Source organism: Cryptomeria japonica, chromosome 3 (genome assembly GCF_030272615.1).
Source record: "Cryptomeria japonica chromosome 3, Sugi_1.0, whole genome shotgun sequence".
Taxonomy (NCBI): Eukaryota; Viridiplantae; Streptophyta; class Pinopsida; order Cupressales; family Cupressaceae; genus Cryptomeria; species Cryptomeria japonica.
The window spans coordinates 722,846,690-722,869,732 of NC_081407.1; the positions used below are offsets into that span (position 1 = coordinate 722,846,690).

Consider the following 23,043-nt stretch of genomic DNA (forward strand, 5'->3'; position numbering starts at 1 on the left):
AAGGCTCATCAAATATATAGGAAGGAATGGATGTGCTTAGGTTGCCATTTAAATTTCTTATATTATATGTTTGATGATGATAAGAGCAATTTAAATTGAGAATGTTGATTAAAAACTTTATTAAATTTGAATCAATTAATATATTACTAATAAATGCTTTTATATTTGAACACATAGCATGATTTGATTTCCATTGTCTTTATTAGATTCACCATCTTTAATACAACGCATTACAAACAAAAGTATACATTTTTCTTATATATTTCTTAATTTTTATTTTGTAAGGGTTTTATTTACAATGTATATTATCAAATAAGAAGTAAATTTTATTTTTGTTTAGAGGTAAACAAAGTGATTTGCTTTAATTATACATATATAATATCATAATTTTTTTTGCAATATGATTTTTCTTTATGTTTTAAAATTCTTTTAATTTAATGACAATAGATTAATTACTATAAATGAAAGAATAATTATTGATCACAAGTTCAATTATTTCCAAAGTATTTTAACTTGTGAACTATTTTGTTTAATTCTTATTATAGATGTAATTTCCTTTTACTTTCCATATGCATACTTTTATTGTCAATACATCATAGTTCTATTATTATCACTGTAAATAAATAAAAGTACCTTTGAAATTGCTTCTTATTATAAAAACATAAAAAATCTCTTAGATTGTCATTCATAAAAATTTAAAAAAACTTAAAAACACTAAAAAAAAAAAAAATATAATCAAATGATCAATAAACACAAGCATTTCTACCAATCAAATAACACTTAATTATAGAAATATACAAATTTGAAATATTTTATTAAAATAAAACCCACAAATATTTATACATATCAATCATTTGATAATACTTTTCTACTACTTGTGATTGATACACCCCAACTAAAAAATAGACTGGAAAGTCTAAAGAACTCTTCGTATTCCATCACACGCATATCCCAAAAAGATAAGACAAAATAAATAAATCAAGCAGTCGACTTTATAAAAAGGAGCATTTGTAATAATTGAAGCATCCAAAAATACGACAAAACAAACATAATGATGATCGGTTGGCTTTTCCATTTTCCCAAAAATATAAAGTCGAACCAAGTGTTGACCCCGATTACGACAACGAGGCCTTTTTTTTGGTCCATTCACTTTTCACACTCGTTGAAAAATGCTATCAAATTGCCTTTAAGTCTGTGACAATTTTGCTAAATATAATCAGATTTAGTCGCACCAGCCTGGAACTCGTGCGCCATCACTTTTTTACTCCACATTTTTCTCATCTTTTTCCGATCCTTTGGAATTTCATAATCTTTTCTGGGTTAATTTCAATCTTGGTAGGGCAAACGTCTATTTTAGGATTGCTGGCATAATCATTTATTTCAATCAACAGCAGTACATGCAAAAACATCCAAAGTTAAAATGTAAGATCTGAATTTGTGTATAAGGAATCCGAGATTGGAATAGCGACTGCCCATTGTTCTGAGGTCTATGATTGACAAAAAGAGAATATTTAACTGGATTTGACGCCCGTGCATGTCATCCACAAATAGAATTCTTACTAAGCATTCATCACGAAAATTCCAGCAAGGAAATTGGCTATAAATTTAGCAGTTGGTTTATGAGAAATAAAGTAGGAGAAAGCTGACAATAGTAAAAGGATAAAGAAAAATGGCAGAGAAGAAAAACAGTGTGGATGGGCTTAACCGAGGGCCTTGGCAACCTGAAGAAGATATGCTTTTGAAAGCATACGTTGAAGCGAATGGTGCAGGACGTTGGAGTACTCTTGCTGCAAAAGCCGGTACAACATTTGTCAAATCTCACTCTAGTTTTACTTATTTTTTGGATGGCTATTCATTCAAAATTGTCCTTCAAATTATCTTATTCAAAAAAATCATATACATAAATTAGTCTGAGTTTTCAGTTTTCAGTGTGTGAAGTAGTGTATGATAGCTTTTGGTTTTGACTGTCTATTTTTTCAATCAATTAAGTACGATGTTTTGGATCACAGTTATCCATCCATCATCAGAAAGGAGAGCGATCATTGAGTGTGATCTGAAATGCCTTGTTTAAATAAACATGATATTTTTCATTTATCAGTAAGAGAAGAGTTGTCATTAAATGTGATTCAAAATATCTCGATGAATTAAAAATGATGGTTTTGATCACACTCAGCGATATGTTATCAGAAAGAAGAACGTGATCTTAAACATCATATTTAATTTTATGACATTTTAGATCACACTTAATGATCAAATATCAGAAAGAGTACTTGATCCAAAATACCATGCTTAATTGATTAAAATATATGCACATCTAAAACCAAACCCTATCATACATTAATTATCTACCTATTAATTCTGTATAAATTTTGATACTTTGTTTAAAATCTCTGCTTTTATTTAATACGATTTTCATTATATTGTTTTGCAATTATAACAGTGCAGAGTTTTCTTTTTCACACTTTTTTTAACTACCATGAACATTTAGAATATTAGCCTGTATGAATGAGTTTTCCAATTCGTGTAGTATTTATAAGATTATTTATAAAATGAGTTGTAACTGTATGTTCGTATCGATTTTCCAAATCAGATTATATTTGTGTTTGTAACATTCATAAAAATTATTATTAATGAATTTTTGGTATTCCCACAAGAAGATTAACGCCTATTTAACACTTTTATCAGGTTTAAAGAGATGCGGGAAGAGTTGCAGGTTACGTTGGATGAATTATCTTCGCCCAAATGTGAAGCGAGGTCATATTACTGCAGATGAAGAAGACCTTATCATAAGGCTTCACAAACTGCTTGGAAACAGGTTGGAATTAACCTTTCTTTAAGCACTCAATATCTATTTAAATTAGACTTTTATATCTTTGATAAATGAAATGATAAGTAATTAAAGATTTAAATGATTGGTGCAGGTGGTCGTTGATTGCCGCCCGTGTACCAGGAAGAACAGATAACGATGTAAAGAACTTCTGGAATATTCATCTGAGCAGGAAATCTGGCCGCAAAGGTGTACACCTCAAGACCCTCAAATCAAAGCTCAAAGATACGCCTTTTTCCAATACTAATAGTATTGGAGACTCCACCAAGGATGAAATGGAATCAAAATGTTTGACCAGCTACAATTTTCAGCCTCATAGGCTAAGCATGCAAAGAGATTCGATCCTTGGTCCAGCAGAAACCAAAATGTTACAAGATCCATGCAATGGTGAATCAGGTGGGCGAAATCCTTGCCCAGATGGTCATGTTTTACAACATGTCATTGCACCAACAAAGTCCAATCTCAACACAGCGTCTTACACTGTATCTTCAACTGAGAATGATGAATTACACAGTGCAGTATATAAATTTTCATCCCCATTAACAACTCTGGTTCAGCAGAATTCTCATGGATTCCTAAGTGATATTTCTGACAACATGCAGGGATTAACATCCTCTGACCAATATCATTCTCTCTCAGACTCATTTGGATTTGGTTTTGTCCCTGGCCTTGACCCCAATTACATATTTGACAGTGAAAGCAGCTTTATCAATCTGCACCCTAACAGTCTCAATTCTCAGTTGGAACATGCATGCAATGGTGAACCAGATGGGCGAAATCCTTGCCCAGATGAGTTCACCAAGCTAACAAATGGTCTTGTTTTGCAACATGTTATTGCACCAACAATGCCCAACTTCAACAAAGCTTCTTACAATATATCTTCAGCTGAGAATGATGAATTATACAGTGCAGTGTATAAAATTTCATCCCCATTGACAACTCTGGATCAGCAGAACTCTCATGGATTGCTAAGTGATATTTCTTATAGCATACAGGGCTTAACAACCTCTAACCAATATCATTCACACTCAGATGCATCTGGGTTTGGCTTTGTCCCTGGATTTGACTCCAATTATATCTTTGACAGTGCAAGCAGCTTTACCAATCTGCAGCCAAATAACCTCAATTTTTAGTTGGATATAGAGGATGTGTGGCAATATGTTTCTGGTATTCTGTGATGTACATTTTAATAGGTTTTGTTCTTGTATTGCCATGGAGTAAACGGCTAGCTTCCCTATGGCTTTTGTGTGCGCTTTCTTCCTGGGATTCTTATAAAGATCCTCAGATGTTTATGGGCACAAGGTTGAGGTTCTTTTAAGAACAGGGTGTTCTTTGTGGCCATTTAATAATATCTTCTGTAAATGAAATATTGATAAATAAATATTTTCTTTGTGACCATTTGATATTACTATCTTCTGTAAAATTGGACATCAAAGTTCAGCCCACAATGGTAAATCTCCAATAAATTTTGCTTCACTCAGGCTAATTATTACAATTTAAAAGGACTGGCCTGATTATAACTTTTATGCATGACATCTTGTTAAAATCAAATCCACCTGATGAAAAGCGAGATTTAAATTTCACGATCTACCTTGCCTTTGAAATAAGTCGTTTTATGATGGTTATCCATTCGTCATTGCTATTCAAACGCTCTGGAAGTTTACATAATGGAGTTAAAATATATATTTCCTAGAATTTTCAACCTTTTAAGGGTCCACCAATACAAGATTGATTTCTCGGCATAACGAGACCAAAGAAAAAGAAAAGCAGCCCGAGGCGAAAAGACAGCAAAGATGATAATGATGAATATAATCAACGGACACGAATTGATCTCAATCATTGGCAATTGTAAAACGGCAGAATCTAGAAATTGAGATACGAAGTTCTTGATTTCATGTGTTCAACAACGTGCGTTGTTCAAATATTTTTATAGAAGAGATGAAAAAGAGGGCAGTCCCTACCTATCAAACAGCTGTTGGAGAATGGCTTAGATCTTTTCATGTCTTCCATATAACAAACTATAGAATTAAAGTAATTTTCATAATGTTTTATAAAAATAATAGAGTTGGACTAATGAAGTGAAATATTTACGCGTCTTTCAATAATATCTAAAAATTAGGTTCTAAATTATTTTAATTGAGTTAGATAACTTGGAATAATAAATGAAAATAAGAGAGGTAAATGTTTTTAGTTTAATCTAAGAGGACGAAAATTAAGAATATAGATTAGTGTAGTTTTTATATTAGAGTAAAATATGTTTTGAATGGAGAACCAAAAAACAACCAACAACTGGCCAAGAAACAAACAAAAGACAAAAAGAGAGGTACTATGATACGACCTGACAACCTATTGAAGATTTTTCATCCTTTTTGAAATTTCAGCATTCCTGCTGATAACATTTTCAATGATGTTGAGCCCATCCTAAAAAACCCGGTCTTGAACAGTCTTACCTTTATCTTGGTTTTGGGTTCTAGACGAAGCACCAAGAATAGGTCCAGTATCCACATCCTATTGAATAGCTGCATTATTCTTCTCATCATTCTTCCTGGAAATAGAGGGGGGGTCCGAATCACCCTAGAGAGCTCTTTGAAAGACATCGCCTTCTCATTCAACTGTTTGAGGCCTTTAGAACTATTTTGCATGGCAGCTCGTCTCATAAAAACGATGACCCTAATCTTCTAATGGATTTTATCAATGGAGGCTTCAAGGGATTTTATCATTTCCTTATGATCAAGCTTCATTGTGTTTGTTAGACAGTTCAGATAACCGGAAGACATTTGAGAGGAGGGGGGGGTGAATCAGTTGTCACAGATTACCAGAAGCATTAGAAATTTAACTTTAATACCGGAACCCAAAACAATAATACCAGAATAGCAGTTAATCCAATTAAGCATAAATAATAATCACAGAATAAAAGCCATCCACACAACACCAATATTTGTACGTGGAAAACCCGATAAAAGGAAAATCCACGGTGGGAAGCCTACCCACAGTCAGATAATACTTATGCAATAAGTATGTGAATTACAATGAAGGGGCATGCACTTGCAAGAAGGCCAACAACCTAGAGCACACTGCTCATCACAAAAGGAGCATCACTGTCTACATATAAATCCATACTACAATCTAGAGAAGTGTTGAACTGCAAAAGATAGCATCTCCTATGCCCGAGTACAGTTTTGGTTAAGCTCAATACCAGAGGACTAAATCTTCTTCTATAAACCTAATTCGATCTCCAATGGTCGACCAACTCCTCTGCCTGAATGATATTACATTATTCGCACATTACATTCCTTGACCATGACCTCTTACATTAACCATGATGATCTACAATGAGATCTTACAACTATTTATACAAACCCTCAACTATAAACAATCAAGTTAGCCACTAGACAATAAATCAATTACATAATTACAAACCATGTCGTCCTAAGACCAAACAAATAATATCCAACACATAAGACATGTCGAAAATACAATAATAGGTCTTATCCACATGTTACATTAATGTTGGTCCATAACCTAGATCAACCGGGACCAAGTATAGGTCCACACGCTTCAGCAATGATCTTCAAACACCAAGTCTCGAACATGATCACCAACGGCATCCTGAAACTCCATCCAAAGCTGCACAAACATCGATTATGCAATGCATCAAAGATCTCCACCAAAAGCTTTGCTAGCGAAACCCTCGTCGAAACTAGAAACCAATCTTCTAAGCAAGTAGGATAACATTCAATCACTACACCAAAACCAACTGACCAAATATGAGTATAATCATTATGAACAAGCCAATTCCATCATAGATTATACCAAAGTCTACCGGATCATGCCAGATCTAAGTTAACTAGAAACCACTCATCCTATAGGGACCAGAAGGGTGTCGGTAAAGTATCCAAACAACTAGTGTTAACATCAATGACAAAACATCAATCCAGCACATAATCAATTCCACCAAATAGCCAAAAATCTCCCCCTTCGGCATTGATGGCAACACTAGATGTGAAAAACATCTAAGTACCAAGAAATGTCAAACAAGTCTCCCCCTATGGAAGACAACCAACAATCTCCTGCAAATAGCTCTGAAAATCAATATCTCTCCCCCTTTGAATAATATCTCTATAAAGTTTTGAATTGATTTTTCACATCACTATCTCTCCCCCTTTGACATCAATGTCAGAAATCTGACAAAAATATCTTGAAGCAAAATCATAAGCCTCCAAATCTCAAAGCTAACTACTCCCTTTGAGCAGTAGCATCCCACATCAGTGCTGGAATGAATAGTATCTCTGATAATGCATGTCAGACTGATACCAAACCGCATCAATCAAGTCTCTATCGGAGGGACAGAAAGCCCCAATCTATCTCTCAGGTACTCAAATGATTCCTTGGATAAAGGTTTAGTGAAAATATCTACAATTTGTTCTTTAGTGTTCACATAAACTAGTTTAACTTCATTTGCTTCCACCTTCTCCTTCAAAAATTTATACTTGATAGATATGTGCTTTGTCTTAGAATGAAATATCAGATTCTTTGATATATCAATAGCAGTAGAGTTATCGCATTGAATAACTACCGATGCATCACAATCCACCTTTATGTCCTTCAACATTTGCTTCATCCATAAAACTTGTGTACAGTTAGTAGCAACAACAACATACTCAGCTTCAGCAGTAGATAAAGAAGTATATGATTGTTTCTTGTTGATCAATGAAACCAACTTCTTTCCAAGAAAGAAAGCTCCACCGGAAGTACTTCTCTGGTCATCAACATCTCCAGCCCAGTCAGCATCTCTATATGCACATAAAGTAAAGTTATCATTCTTAGGGTACCATAAACCATATTCTGATGTACCTTGCAAGTATCTAGAAATCCTTTTCACCGCCATCTCATGATTTTCTCTAGGATCACTCTAAAATATTGAAACAATACAAACAACATTCATAATGTCAAGCCTAGTCTAAGTCAAATAAAGTAGACCTCCAATCATAGATTTATATCTTGTAGGATTTATCGGGGCATAACCTTTAGAGATTACTTTAGTGGCGAATATTCGCCAATGACAAATTTTTCACGTCAGTCATGTCGAAAATGGCAAATATTTTGTACCGACTGGGGGGGGGCCATGCCGCCAAAACATTATCAAAATCCAATTATAACTTTTATGCATGACATCTTGTCAAAATCAAATCCACCTGATGAAAAGTGAGATTTAAATTTTACGATCTACCTTGCCTTTGAAATAAGTCATTTTATGATGGTTATCCATTCATCATTGCTATTCAAACGCTCTGGCAGTTTACATAATGGAGTTAAAATATATATTTCCTAGAACTATCAACCTTTTAAGGGTCCACCAATACAAGATTGATTTCTCGGCATAGCGAGACCAAAGAAAAAGAAAAGCAACCCGAGGCGAAAAGACAGCAAAGATGATAATGATGAATATAATAAATGGACATGAATTGATCTCAATCATTGGGAATTGTAACATGGCAGAATCTAGAAATTGAGATACGAAGTTCTTGATTTCATGTGTTTAACAATGTGCATCGTTCAAATATTTTTATAGAAGGGATGAAAAAGAGGGCAGTCCCTACCTATCAAACAGATGTTGGAGAATGGCTTAGATCTTTTCATGTCTTCCATATAACAAACTATAGAATTAAAGTAATTTTTATAAAAATAATAGAGTCTGACTAATGAAGCGAAATATTTAGGCGTCTTTCAATAATATCTAAAAATTAGGTTCTAAATTATTTTAATTGAGTTAGATAACTTGGAATAATAAAAGAAAATAAGAGAGGTAAGTGTTTTTAGTCTAATCTAAGAGGGCGAATATTAAGAATATAGATTAGTGTAGTTTTTATATTAGAGTAAAACATGTTTTGAAGGGACCCGAGACCTTAAACAACAAGAGACAACCAACACTAAGAGAAAGAACTAAAAGACAACCAACAACTGGCCAACAGCCAAACAAAAGACAAAAAGAGAGGTACTATGATATGACCTGACAACCTATTGAAGATTTTTCATCCTTTTTGAAATTTCAGCATTCCTGTTGATAACATTTTCAATGATGTTGAGCCCATCCTAAAAAACCCGGTCTTGAACAGTCTTACCTTTATCTTGGTTTTGGGTTCTAGATGAAGCACCAAAAATAGGTCTAGTATCCACATCCTGTTGAATAGCTCCATCATTCTTCTCATCATTCTTCCTAGAAACAAAGGGGGGTCTGAATTACCCTTAGAGAGCTCTTTGAAAGACATTGCCTTCTCATTCAACTGTTTGAGGCCTTTAGAACTATTTTGCATGATAACTCTTCTCATAAAAATGATGACCCTAATCTTCTAATGGATTTTATCAATGGAAGCTTCAAGGGTTTATCATTTCCTCATGATCAAGCTTCATTGTGTTTGTTAGACAGTTCAAATACCGGAAGACATCTAAGAGGGGGGGGGGGGGGGGGTGAATCAGTTGTCACAGATTACCAAAAGCATTAGAAATTTAACTTTAATATCGGAACCCAAAACAATAATACCGGAATAGCAGTTAATCCAATTAAGCATAAACAATAATCATATAATAAAAGCCATCCACACAACACCAATATTTGTACGTGGAAAACCCGGTAAAGGGAAAAACCATGGTGGGAAGCCTACCCACAATCAGATAATACTTATGCAGTAAGTATGTGAATTACAATGAAGGGGCCTACACTTGCAAGAAGGCCAACAGCCCAGAGCACACTGCTCATCACAAAAGGAGCCTCACTGACTACATATAAATCCATACTACAATTCGAAGAAGTGTTGAACTACAAAAGATAGCATCTCCTCTGCCTGAGTATATTTTTGGTTAAGCACAATACCAGAGGACTAAATCTTCTTCTATAAACCTAATTCGATCTCCAATGATTGACCAACTCCTCTTCTTGAATGATATTACATTATTCGCACATTACATTCCTTGACCATGACCTCTTACATTAACCATGATGATCTACAATGAAATCTTACAACTATTTATACAGACCCTCAACCATAAACAATCAAGTCAGCCACTAGACAATAAATCAATTACATTATTACAAATCATGTCATCCTAAGACCAAACAAATAATATCCAACACATAAGACATGTTGGAAATACAATAATAGGTTCTATCCACACGTTACATTAATAACGATCCATAACCTAGATCAACCGGGACCAAGTATAGGTCCACACGCATCAGCAATGATCTCCAAACACCAAGTCTCAAACATGATCACCAACGGCATCCTAAAACTCCATCAAAATCTGCACAAACACCAATTATGCAATGCATCAAAGATCTCCACCAAAAGCTCTGCCGACGAAACCCTCGCTAGAACTAGAAACCAATCTTCTAAGCAAGTAGGATAACATCTAATCACCAGACCAAAACCAACTGACCATATATGAGTATAAGCATTATGAACAAGCCAATTCCATCACAGATTATACCGGAGTCCACCGGATCATGACGGATCCAAGTTAACCAGAAACCACTCATCCTATTAGGACCAGAAGGGTGTCGGTAAAGCATCCAAATAGCTAGTGTTAACATCAATGACAAAACATCAATGCAGCACATAATCAGTTCCACCAAATGGCCAAAAATCTCCCCCTTTGGCATTGATGGCAACACTAGATCTGAAAAACATCTAAGTACCAAGAAATGTCAAACAAGTCTCCCCCTATGGAAGACAACCAACAATCTCCTACATATAGCTCTGAAAATCAATATCTCTCCCCCTTTGAATAATATCTCTATAAATTTTTGAATTTCTTTTTCACATCACTATCTCTCCCCCATTGACATCAATGTCAAAAATCTGACAAAAATATCAAAGCAAAAGCATAATCCTCCAAATCTCAAAGCTGACTACTCCCTTTGAGCAGTAGCATTCCACATCAGTGCTGGAATGAATAGTATCTCTTATAATGCATGTTGGACTGATGCCAAACCGCATCAATCAAGTCTCTACTGAGGGACAAAAAGCCCCAATCTATCTCTCAGGCACTCAAATGATTCCTTGGATAAATTTTTAGTGAAAATATCTGCAATTTGTTCTTTAGTGTTCACATAAACTAGTTTAACTTCATTTGCTTCCACCTTCTCCTTCAAAAATTTATACTTGATAGATATGTGCTTTGTCTTAGAATGAAATACCGGATTCTTTGATATATCAATAGTAGTAGAGTTATCACATTGAATAACTACTAGTGCATCACAATCCACCTTTATATCCTTCAACATTTGCTTCATCCATAAAAATTGTGTACAGTTAGTAGCAGCAACAACATACTCAGCTTCAGCAGTAGATAAAGAAGTACATGACGGTTTCTTGCTGATCCATGAAACCAACTTCTTTCCAAGAAAGAAAGCTCCACCAGAAGTACTTCTCTGGTCATCAACATCTCTAGCCCAGTCAGCATCTGCATATGCACATAAAGTAAAGTTATCATCCTTAGGGTACCATAAACCATATTCTGATGTACCTAGCAAGTATCTAAAAATCCTTTTCACCGTCATCTCATGATTTTCTCTAGGATCACTCTAAAATATTGAAATAATACAAACAACATTCATAATGGTAGGCCTAGTCTGAGTCAAATAAATTAGACCTCCAATCATAGATTTATATCTTGTAGGATTTATCGGGGCAGAAACATCTTTCCTTGTCAATTTCTCACTTGTAACCATAGATGTACTTACCAGTTTAGAATCTCCCATACCAATTTTCTTCAACAATTCCTTAGCATATTTAGTTTGACAGATAAAAATACCTTTGTCAGTCTAAGTAATCTGCAAACCTAAGAAAAATTTCATCTCACCAATCATAGACATCTCAAATTCTTTCTCCATATTCTTAGAAAATTTTATGCATAATTTATCTTCATCTCCAAAAATAATGTCATCAACAAATACTTCAACAATCAGTATATCATCATCAATGATTTTATAATATAAATTACTGTCAGCACTACCCTTAGTAAAACCAAGCTTCAAGCGATATTTATCTAGCCTTGCATACCAAGCTCTAGGTGCTTGTTTCAATCCATATAAAGCTTTCCTTAACCATATCAGTATCATCTAATAGTGAAAAACCATAAGGTTGCTCAATATAAATTTCCTCATCAAGATCCCCATTCAAGAATGCACATTTAACATCCATTTGATAAACCTTGTAGTTTTTATAAGAAGCATAGGCAATAAATAATCTTACAGCTTCAATCCTAGCTACCAATGCAAAAGTTTCTCCATAATCAATTCCTTCCTTTTGAGAATATCCTTTACAAACCAATCTAGCCTTATTCCTTATAACTTGACCATCCTCATTCAATTTATTCCTATAAACCCATTTAGTTCCAATGACATTTTTATTTTTAGGACGGGGAACCAAAGTCCATGTGTCATTTTTCTCAATCTGATCTAATTCTTCTTCCATAGCTTTTAACCAAAATTCATCTTTACATGCCTCAATTACTGATACCGATTCAATTTGTGAGATTAAACATACCTCATTAGTTGTCAATCTTCTTCTTGTCATCACTCCATTGCTCTTATCCCCAATGATTTGATCTTTAGAATGATTCAATCTCACATTCCTAGGAGTCTTCTGACTCTCTATTCATCTTCCCTATTCTTTAGTTACTATAGAATTCTCTGATGTTTCCAGAGTAACTGGTTCAACTCTTTTTTCTAGTAAAGGTGCTACCGGTTCAAATATAATCATTTCCACTTTCAGTTTCTTCTCATAAACTCTGATTTGATTTTTGCTCAACTCATCTACTATGACATTAGCACTCTCCACAATTCTCTGCAATCTCTTGTTATAACATCTATATGCTTTGATTTCATTAGAATAACCAAGAATCAAATTTCCCAATAGTATCATCTCTCCTAATATAACATTTACTACCAAATTTTTTTGAAATACTTAACTGTAGGTGTATTGCCAAACCGTAATTCATAAGGTGTTGTTTATGGTGAAAATGGATACAACAATAATAATGTTGGAAGACTAAATGAATTCAACCACAAAAACCCTAGCCTAACAACAACAAAGATCCACCATAACATATGAAGATTACCTAAGACAATGCAAATCAAATGAAATCACAAAGATTATACCATCACATGTCCAATAAGGTTTGAATCTCCATTCTTCCTATCTCCATTGATCTTGCTTGATATATTTGCTCTCATATTTTATGTGTGCACAAGATCTCAACAAAGAATAGAATGTGGTTGCAAGTAGGATCTCATATGCCAAGTAGTTGTTAGCTTGATTCATTAGCTAGGTAGTTAGGGTTTAATAATGAAGGAAGCATCTCCTTATATAGAAGACACAATATGAAATGGAGGGATAAGATTGAGAGGTGTAAAAGGAGGTTGGCTATGATTAGAGGGTAGGTAAAGAAAATAATAAAATAATGAAAGGGTAGGTAGTGTATAAATGAAGAGATGAATGACATATGTCATGGGTAGAAAAGGCTAATGAGTTAATTAAATAAACAAAGATTTATTTAATTAATAGAGGAATAGGGATCAATTAAATAAATAAGATATTTATTTAATTTAAGAAAATGATAATTTAAATAAATAAATGTATTTATTTAAATGAGAAATAAGGCTAGAAGAGGATAAATGAATTAATTAAATAAATAAAGATTTATTTAATTAATAGAAGAATTAGGCTAAAATAATTAAATAAATAAAATATTTATTTAATTAGACTGGATAATTTTAGGTGTCTACGGGTGTCTTATCGGTTTCTCCTTTGATATTTACTCCGTTGAATGTGTAAACCATTGTACTCACTACTTCTCTCTAGTGGATATGAAGCAGATTAGCTTCCATCATCATTGTTCTAGCAGCATCCAAGATAGTTTTGTTTTTCCTTTCCACAACTCCATTTTGCTGAAGTGTCCGGGAAGCAGAAAATTGTCTTCTTATACCATGCTTGTCACAAAAGTTATTAAACTCACTGGATGTGAATTCTCCACCATGATTTGATCTCAAAGATTTAATCTTTAATTCTGTCTCAGTTTCCACGTTAGCATTAAAGATTTTAAACTATTCAAATGCTTCAGATTTTTCTCTTAAAAAAGTAACCCACATCATTCTAGAATAATCATCAATGATTAGCATGAAATATCTATCACCATGAAAACTTTTAACTCTATCAGGGCCACACAAATCAGTATGAATAAGATCAAGAACATCATTTGATTTATCTTGTATACTCCTAAAAGAGGTTCTAACCTGTTTACCCATTTGACATTCTTTACATACCGGATTATAGGGCTTCATAATCTTAGGGGTATCTCTAATAGCCTTAGTTGAATTGATCTTCACTATGCAATTAAAATTCACATGACACGGTCTTTTATATCATAACCAACTCTCATCAATCTATGTAATCAAACATGTCTTTTCACCAGAGTTCAAATAAAATATATTACCTTTTGTATGTGTATCGTTTGCAATCTCCAAGCTAGATCTGGAAATGATTTTGCATTTTCCATACTTGAACTGTAATTGAAATCCCTTATCTACCAATTGTCCTACACTCAATAGATTATGCTTCAAACCTTCAACATAATAAACATTGTCAATATTGTTCTTACCATCCAATGATATAGTTCATTTTCCTTTGATCATACATGCCTTGTCATCTCCAAATCTAACTAGTCCACCATCAAATTCTTGCAAACAGAGAAACTTCCCTTTATCTCTAGTCATATGATGTGAACAACCACTATCAATTACCCATTCATCCTTGTCCTCAATTTTAGTAGAAAGTACCTTCTCCTCAGGTACATTCTCTTCCAATGCCAGATCATCTTCCTTGATAGCCAAGAATACCCATTCCTTCCCATTGCTAGATCCACTAGTAGAGTCTTTTGTCAGTTCATCATCTGAATCAATAATGCCTTCCTCATCTGCTATGTAGCATGATTTGTCTCTATTTTTCTTGAATCTATACTTGTTTTGATATCTAGGGTTAGGCTTAAATGATCTTTTAACTCTTTCTTCAAATCTTGAAATTCTCTCAGGACATCTAGATGCAAAATGACCAATCTTATTACATGCAAAATATTTAAAAGGTGCTTTTCCTTCATAGTTACTTCCTAGTGGTTCTTTCGGTACTCTTCTAGAAAATAGTGCTTCAAGTTGCTCAAACTCATCATCTTCTCTCTTCATATCTTCTAATTATTTTGCATATAAAGATTTCCAGTCTTGCTTACCGGTTGTAGATGTAGATGCATGAAAAGCAAGTTCAGTTTTTACAGCTCCAAAAGGTCCAAATTCCTCAAGCTCAAAAGCAGATAGTTTCCCAACCAAAGTATCTATGTTGACAGATATATTAGCCATTATTCTCAACTCATTGATAGAAATAGCTTTCATTTGGTAAGCAAGTGGTAGGGCTCTCGGGACTTTAAAAATAATTTCATCTTCACTCAGAGTTCCACCACAACATTGAATTCCAATAACAATCTCATTTACTCTTTCCATGAATGCAGTAATCCTTTCATCTTCTTCCATCTTTAGGTTTTCATATCTCACCCGGTAACCATCAAGGTTAGCAATCTTCACTATAGGGTCACCTTCATTAAGAGTCTGCAACTTATCCCATATAGCCTTTCTAGATGATTTGTTTGTTAATCCCATTATTTGCTAATCAGAAAGTGCACACAAGAGGGATTCTCTTGCTCTATAATCATTCTCAAGCTCCTTGTCTAGGTTTCTCAGAGGAGGATTGCCAAATCCCAAATTATATCACACCATTTTGTGTGATCTCCCAAATCTCATTGCCAAGACATCTTAGATGAGTCTCCATCCGAATCTTCCATACTATATAATTTATTCCTTCAAGCCTCGGTATATCCCTTCGAAGATAGCTCCAGAAGAACTAGATGAAATTGAATTGTTAGTCACCATAGGACCTTCCTCAAGTGGTTAATCTTTCTGCAGAGAGGACCAAAGCTCCGATACCAATTGTTAGACAGTTCAAATAACCAAAAGACAACTGATAGTGTGGGGGGGGTGAATCAGTTGTCACAGATTACCCGAAGCATTATAAATTTAAACTTTAATACCTGAATAGCAGTTAATCCAATTAAGCATAAACAATAATCATAGAATAAAAGTCATCCACACAACACCAAGATTTGTACGTGGAAAACCTGGCAAAGGGAAAAACTACGGTGGGAAGCCTACCCATAGTCAAAAAATACTTCTGCAGTAAGTATGTGAATTGCAATGAAGGGGCCTGCACTTGCAGGAAGGCCAATAGCCTAAAGAACATTGCTCATCACAAAAGGAGCCTCACTGACTACATATAAATCCAGACTATAATCCAGAGAAGTGTTGAACTATAAAAGATAGCATCTCCTATGTTTGAGTACAATTCTGGTTAAGCTCAATACCGGAGGACTAAATCCTCTTCTATAAACCCAATTCAATCTCCAATGATCGACCAACACCTCTGCCTGAATGATATTACATTATTCGCACATTACATTCCTTGACCATGACCTCTTACATTAACCATGATGATCTACAATGAGATCTTACAACTATTTATACAAACCCTCAACCATAAACAATCAGGTCGGCCACCAAACAATAAATCAATTACATAATTACAAACCATGTCAGCCTAAGAACAAACAAATAATATCCAACACATAAGACATCATGTAAATACAACAATAGGTCCTATCCACATGTTACATTAATGTCGATCCATAACCTAGATCAATCGGGACCAAGTATAGGTCCACACGCTTCAGCAATGATCTCCAAATGCCAAGTCTTGAACACGATCACCAACAACATACTGAAACTCCATCAGAAGCTGCACCAACACCAATTATGTAATGCATCAAATATCTCCACCAAAATCTCTGCCGGTGAAACCCTCGTTGGAACTAGAAACCAATCTTCTAAGCAAGTAGGATAGCGTCCAATCACCAGACCAAAACCAACTAACCAAATATGAGTATAAGCATTATGAACAAGCCAATTCCATCACCAGATTCTAGCGGAGTCTACCGGATCATGCCGGAAACAAGTTAGCTAGAAACCACTCATCCTATTGGGACCAGAAGGGTGTCAGTAAAGCATCCAAATAGCTAGTGTTGACGTCAATGACAAAACATCAATGCAACACATAATCAATTCCACCAAATGGCCAATAGTGTTGACATCCTTAGAAACATTCTAAATGAGGGCAAGCATTTTATCGATATTTTCCACAAGCATAGGCTTTTTCACACTCAACTATCCCTATTCGAGATTATCATATAGGGAATCAACCATTTCTTTGAGAACATTGACTTCCAACACATCCAGTTGAAGAGATTACCCTACCTTTCTGTCACATCCTTGACCATCAACAACATGTCTCTGAACCCCGTGACAAAGGACCCTTTATCCAAACCCATAAGAGTACCTTTCACAGTATCCACAAGGGATTCTATATGGAAATCCATCCCCTACAAGTCCCCCTCAGAATTAGGAATATCAACCTTGTCCCCTTCCATTTCAACAAATTTCTTATAATCACTTAAATTCTTCAAAGGATTTTTGGCATGGTCAAAATTGAACACTTTTTTGTCCCCAATGGCCGAATAAGACATATTGAGACCTTTTTTCTTTGCTTTCCCCTTTTTATTCAATAGTTCTCTTTACCAAATTCCATTACTGTCACCCTTGAAGAAAGCATTAATAGCCTCATCTAACATCTTGTAGTCTCTATAGAATCTCTTGCCTTCCACCAACATTCTTGTAAATTCAGCAATAAGGTCTTATGTAACAGATATTTCCACCATATACTCCCAAAGAAAAACATTCTTCTAGCCATCCAGAACGGCCTTAGTAACTAGAGGATCATGGCCATAAAGCTTTTCCAAGAAGGGCATAATACCACTGGCCAACAATTTATCCCAAATAGAGTGTTTACTCTGCCATTTTTTATAGGAGGTGGGCTCAAGTTTGTTTCTATCCCCACCCATGGCTATGGAGACCACACAAGTAGATAACAAGAAGTAGGACCCAAGAAAGCAACTAAAAACCAAGAAAGAAAACACCTCGAGCCAAAAGAAATTGAAGTAAAAAATCTACCTTTGTCTTCCATAATGGGAGACGAACACCTCAATCATCTTGTCCACATGAACCAAGAGTAATGAACCATCATTACCAAGAATGACATCCACTCAACATAATCTAGTGTCATCGGTAATGGGGTGTTTAATGTCCACGGGGAAATGATCAAAAGACCCCCACCAAACAATATGATGTTGTCTAACACCAAAATTAGCAAAACCATCAACAACCTTATTGGCCTCATGAAAGACATGGGAAATTTGGTACTTTTAATGAATTAAGCATGTCAATGCAATCTAGGATCAAGTATTTAATTGTCCAACCAGGGGTCTTAACACCCCTTAAAAAATTAATAATATTTGGAGAATCACTCTCTAGCCAAATCTTTCTATAGCCATTAGAGACTACCATCTTGATACCAATGCAAGTTGCCTTTGCCTCGGCATAGTGGTTTGTCAAGAATGGATTAGTGTAGTTACATTACTAGAATAATAAATTTGAAAATGATAATTGAATTATATGGTTACCTTATCCATAAACAAGATAAATTGAGCAATAAGGCCAAAAATGAGTGTAAAATGTGAGGGTTAAAAGATAAATTATGTATTTTCTCCTTTGCATCTTGTCCCCACTTTGATGTGCATGCAATTTAAATAAATGTCATATTTTACAATGATAAATACAATATTAAATAATCAAAATTGATCATAATATTTTTAATTATTCAAACCTACCTTCACAAACTATTAATATTACTTATAAAATATTACCAATTGTATAAATCATTGTCATCATGTTTGTATTTTAATGAGTAAAGTTAAGAAAGTATAAAGATGTTAGAGGATGTGAGATCAAAGTTAAGAATGAGAATTAGATGAATGTGATTGAGTTTTCATTCATAAAACTATGTGAAATGCTACTAAAAATAAAGAATTCATGTTGTAAAAGGTAGTCAAGGAGTTGGAACTAGTGTATCCCTCATAATCTATAGAATCATGAGCAAAAAATAGGAGATCGTGATGTGTAGGGTTGATAATTCATAATTGATGTGAGCCTCTCAATGTACTCAAGAGTGAGATAAAAATGAAGACATAATATCTAAGGTCTTCAAGGGGTTGTAATTAGTGTGGGTCCATAAATATGTACATGCACAAAGTCATGTAAAGGTTGAAAAATGGTAATATGATGTATATGTTTTTGAGGATTCAAAATTTGTAAGGCATTACCTTCCTTGTGACTAGTTTTCCTCTTTTATTCTTTAATAGGTTCATTTGTTTCTAGTTTAATTAATGTGATTATTTGACTCATAATTAGATTATTTAATTTTACATGAATAAAAAGTTTATTAAATTTTATTAGCATAGTTATTTTAGTTCTCGCCGGGAGTTAGGTCTCATCTTGAGGATTTGACCGTTTCACTTTCACATATAAATTCTAAAAGGGGTGATCCTTATGGGGTCTTCTTTGAGGTGTCTTGCATAGAGACACAAAACCTTAACTATGCTAATCTCCCTTATAAGGTATGTTGAATGGATTTTGCAATACCCATTCATGTTATCACATTTCCTTCACCTTCACACAATGTGCTTGTGATGATACTACATGTGAAATGTTAATAGTTGCATGCATTAAAATGTCATGTTTTTTATTACTTAAGCAAGGAAAGGTTCCTGAAACCTTGCAAAAATAGACACCAAACAACAAAATTGAGCAGCAACTAGAATCACATAGCCAAGAGCCAAACAAAACTCATGAATCTAACTCACCAATAAGTAACCAAAAATGGAGTCCCTAACCACTACCATGCCTCTAGGGCTATCCAACCAAATAAACTTAATAATAACATGCCATGTTGAGCATGAAAGAATTATATATTTTAGTATTTGAGAACAAGAATTGTTAGTTGACCTCTGTTATGTCTATGTGAAAAAATTTGAGCATGACAGAATTGATGTGTCCCATCCAATTTTTACATGCATATGGACATGTAAGAGTTGTGATAGGTGTTAAGGAAACATAATATCTCATTAAATTGAATGTGTTTGCTATGATGGATTTTCTTTGAGGAGAGGAAGAGTTAAAGGAAGCTAATGTGTAGAAACGTTGATGTAGTAGCATCTAGTGGTGTAAGGACAATCTTGCATCACCTAAATTGATTTTATTTTCCTTCCATTTTGTAGTTTTCTTGAGTAACGTTTTCCTATAACTTAATGTTTTAATAAAATAAGATAAAATCACATATATTTATATCATTAACATTGTTATCTAATCTATGGTCTATTGCTTCTTATGAAACAATTAGTAACAAACTAGGTTTCTTTATCAAGATCGAACCTAATACTAGTCTCTTGTCCCACACTTCCTTTGTGTGGATCTTAGTGGATCTTGATCTCTCTAAATCCCTTCATGATAAGATCTCACTTTTGGTCAAAGAGCTCTAGTGGAGGTAGTTCTTGGACTATGAAGGGATACTATTCAAATTTTGTTATTTCTTTTCCATGAGGCACCTTTCCTCTTCCTATCCTCGTGGGCCTAGTCCCTAGTCTTCTCCTACCTAGTACAGAATAATGTGGATAGGTGTCATCTCAGTATATTCCATGTGCTTTCAAAGTCAAACTCTTCTTCTAAAATAAAACCTTCCTCATTGACTACATTAGTTTCTATGGCTCACAATGTTCCAACCCAAGTGGCTCTTGCAATGTCCCTAGATCATATAGTTGCTAAGGGTTGTTCTTCAGTTGTTCTTGCTTCATTAGTTGTGCACGTTGATGTCTTGGGAAATACTTTCAAGGTTATTTCAAGTATGGGACTCATCCAATCTTTGGTCTTGAATGCTCTTTCCCCTGACTGTCAGGCTCCCATCTAGGCTCAATGGCTCCCCTCTCTCCTCTCTCTGACTCTACAGTAGCTTTACTTGGCTCGAATAGTACTCAATATTTTGCTTCTCTAATCAAATAATCTCCATGGACTATTGTTCATAGAAATTAAAATGGCCACTCTCTTCCTTCATAGAATTCTTAGTATGTTCCTCTCATCCTACATCTTGATCACATGTCTAATTTATAGGGTTTTTTTAATTAAGTTGTGTTATTTTATCATCTCGGTTACCTAGTGGTAACTCTTTTATTTGCTATTGGTTTTTTTTGTTTGCAATATGATCTATAGCAGGTTGGGGTTCTTTCCCACTTACTTTAATCAAAAACATTGATATTTAGTACAAGTGCATATTTTTCATAAACATGTTACGTATTTTATTGATTATTTAACTTATATAAATTTAATTTAGTTATAATATAATGTAAGATTTTTCTCTTAATACATATATTTTTTTTATATGTATCTGCATTAAAAAATTTAAAACGAGGACATTAGTACAAATTATACGTATATTATTTTTTAAAATTCTATTTTTATTTATTTTCACACGTGTCAAATAGAAACCTTGGTGTTTGGTAAAAATAACCATGTTCAATAGAAAACATAAAATAAATATAATAATTAGATAAATTATTTTACAAATGATATTTTTTAATAGGTTACTCTAACGGGAATAGTCATATAAAATTTCATGTCAAGGTGATTCTATTTTATGTTCCAACCCTTGCTTCAAAATATAAATGTTTTTTAAAACTGGGTGAGAAAAGGGATGAGGAAATCATAAGGACATTGGAATGAATTTAGCTTAAAACAAAGAGTGCCTCATTTAAAGATACCTTTCATTGAATTTAGTAACTTCAATCAAAGAAGGGATTTTGAGTGTAGAACATTTTTTAAAAAGATCCTTATTTTGAACCTATGTAAATTATTTTAAAACTCCCATTTTTCTAAGATCAAAATGATGGATACCTTTGATGGAAGGTACTTCATTTGAAGCTATGTTTTTATTTTCGGGTATTTTATCATTATTGGCACCTTGGGCTCATTTTTCTACCCATTCTTTGATTGGGACACAATATTATGGAACTTCTTTCAAATTATCTAAGCTCGCTTTACTATCTTCCTCATCTAGTCTAACTTATACCTCTAATTTGGCATTCAGTGTAGCCTCCTTAGTCTCTAGTTGTAGTTGCATATGTGACTTCCTATCCTCCTTTATTTTTTGAATAGTAGTGGAAGGCATGAGCTCCCTAAAAAATCATATTTTGAGTATAGAGAATACTTCTCTCTATAAGATCCTTAATTGTGTACCCTTTCACACTAATGTAGTATCCAAAGAAGAGACATTTTATAGCCTAAATATACAAATTTGACTATTTCTCTCTAGGTATATGAGAATGTTCCTTGAAACAAAATCTGTGAATATAATGAAGTTAGGCATTTTTTCCTATCTATGGCTCATGTGGCTTATCTCCACACACATTAATTTAAGATACTCATTGACAAAGTAGCATGCACTAGAAACTCACTTTGCCCAAATGTTTGTTCTAATTTGGACCCACTAAGCATATTTCTAGCCTTCAAGATAAATGTTTCTCATGAATTTTGTAACTCCAATCTTTTGAGGGATTTGTAGATTTTTTCGTATAATGCAATCCAATATCATTCTCTTTATAGTTCCTATATTTTTTGTGTAATTTTGTAGAGGCTTAGATATCCCATAACATTTAGATATTCTTTTGTCCTTATTCTCTCCATTTTTCTAAATTAGACCACATAAGAATAGTCAAGGTCATTGTAGTTGATTTAATATCCTTCTTCCTCGTCTTATCTAAGACGAGTAGCAACAATTTCATCAAGCACCAATTTTAATATGCTGCTTCTAATAGCCATTAATAAGTTGTCTCAAGTGTCTAGTAAAAAATGTAAAAGGCTATATATTAATCTTCTTATTCTATATTCACACCAAAATATTATAACTAAGTTATAATCATCTTAAATTGATTTAGGTATTTAGTATAAGAATCGCCATTAACCATCCTTAAAGTGCATAATTTTTTCCATAGAAATTTTACTTAAAATCTTAGAAAACAAAGGTTATGAAGGATCTTATGGATGAAACACATGTAAACCAAGGTTAGTCTAAAGTGAAATGGATCCAAATATGAAATACTATAATGAAAATTCACAAAGT

General features: G+C 33.9%; 1 protein-coding gene across 1 annotated transcript; it reads left to right on the top strand.

Moving 5' to 3' along the window:
- Positions 1-1,497: 1,497 nt before the first annotated feature.
- Positions 1,498-4,261, top strand: LOC131064307 (transcription factor MYB106). The gene is made up of 3 exons (XM_057998411.2): positions 1,498-1,799; positions 2,686-2,815; positions 2,922-4,261. Exons 1-3 carry the CDS (start codon positions 1,670-1,672, stop codon positions 3,958-3,960), a joined length of 1,299 nt encoding a protein of 432 aa, XP_057854394.2. The 5' UTR covers positions 1,498-1,669; the 3' UTR covers positions 3,961-4,261.
- The last annotated feature ends 18,782 nt before the right edge of the window (positions 4,262-23,043 follow it).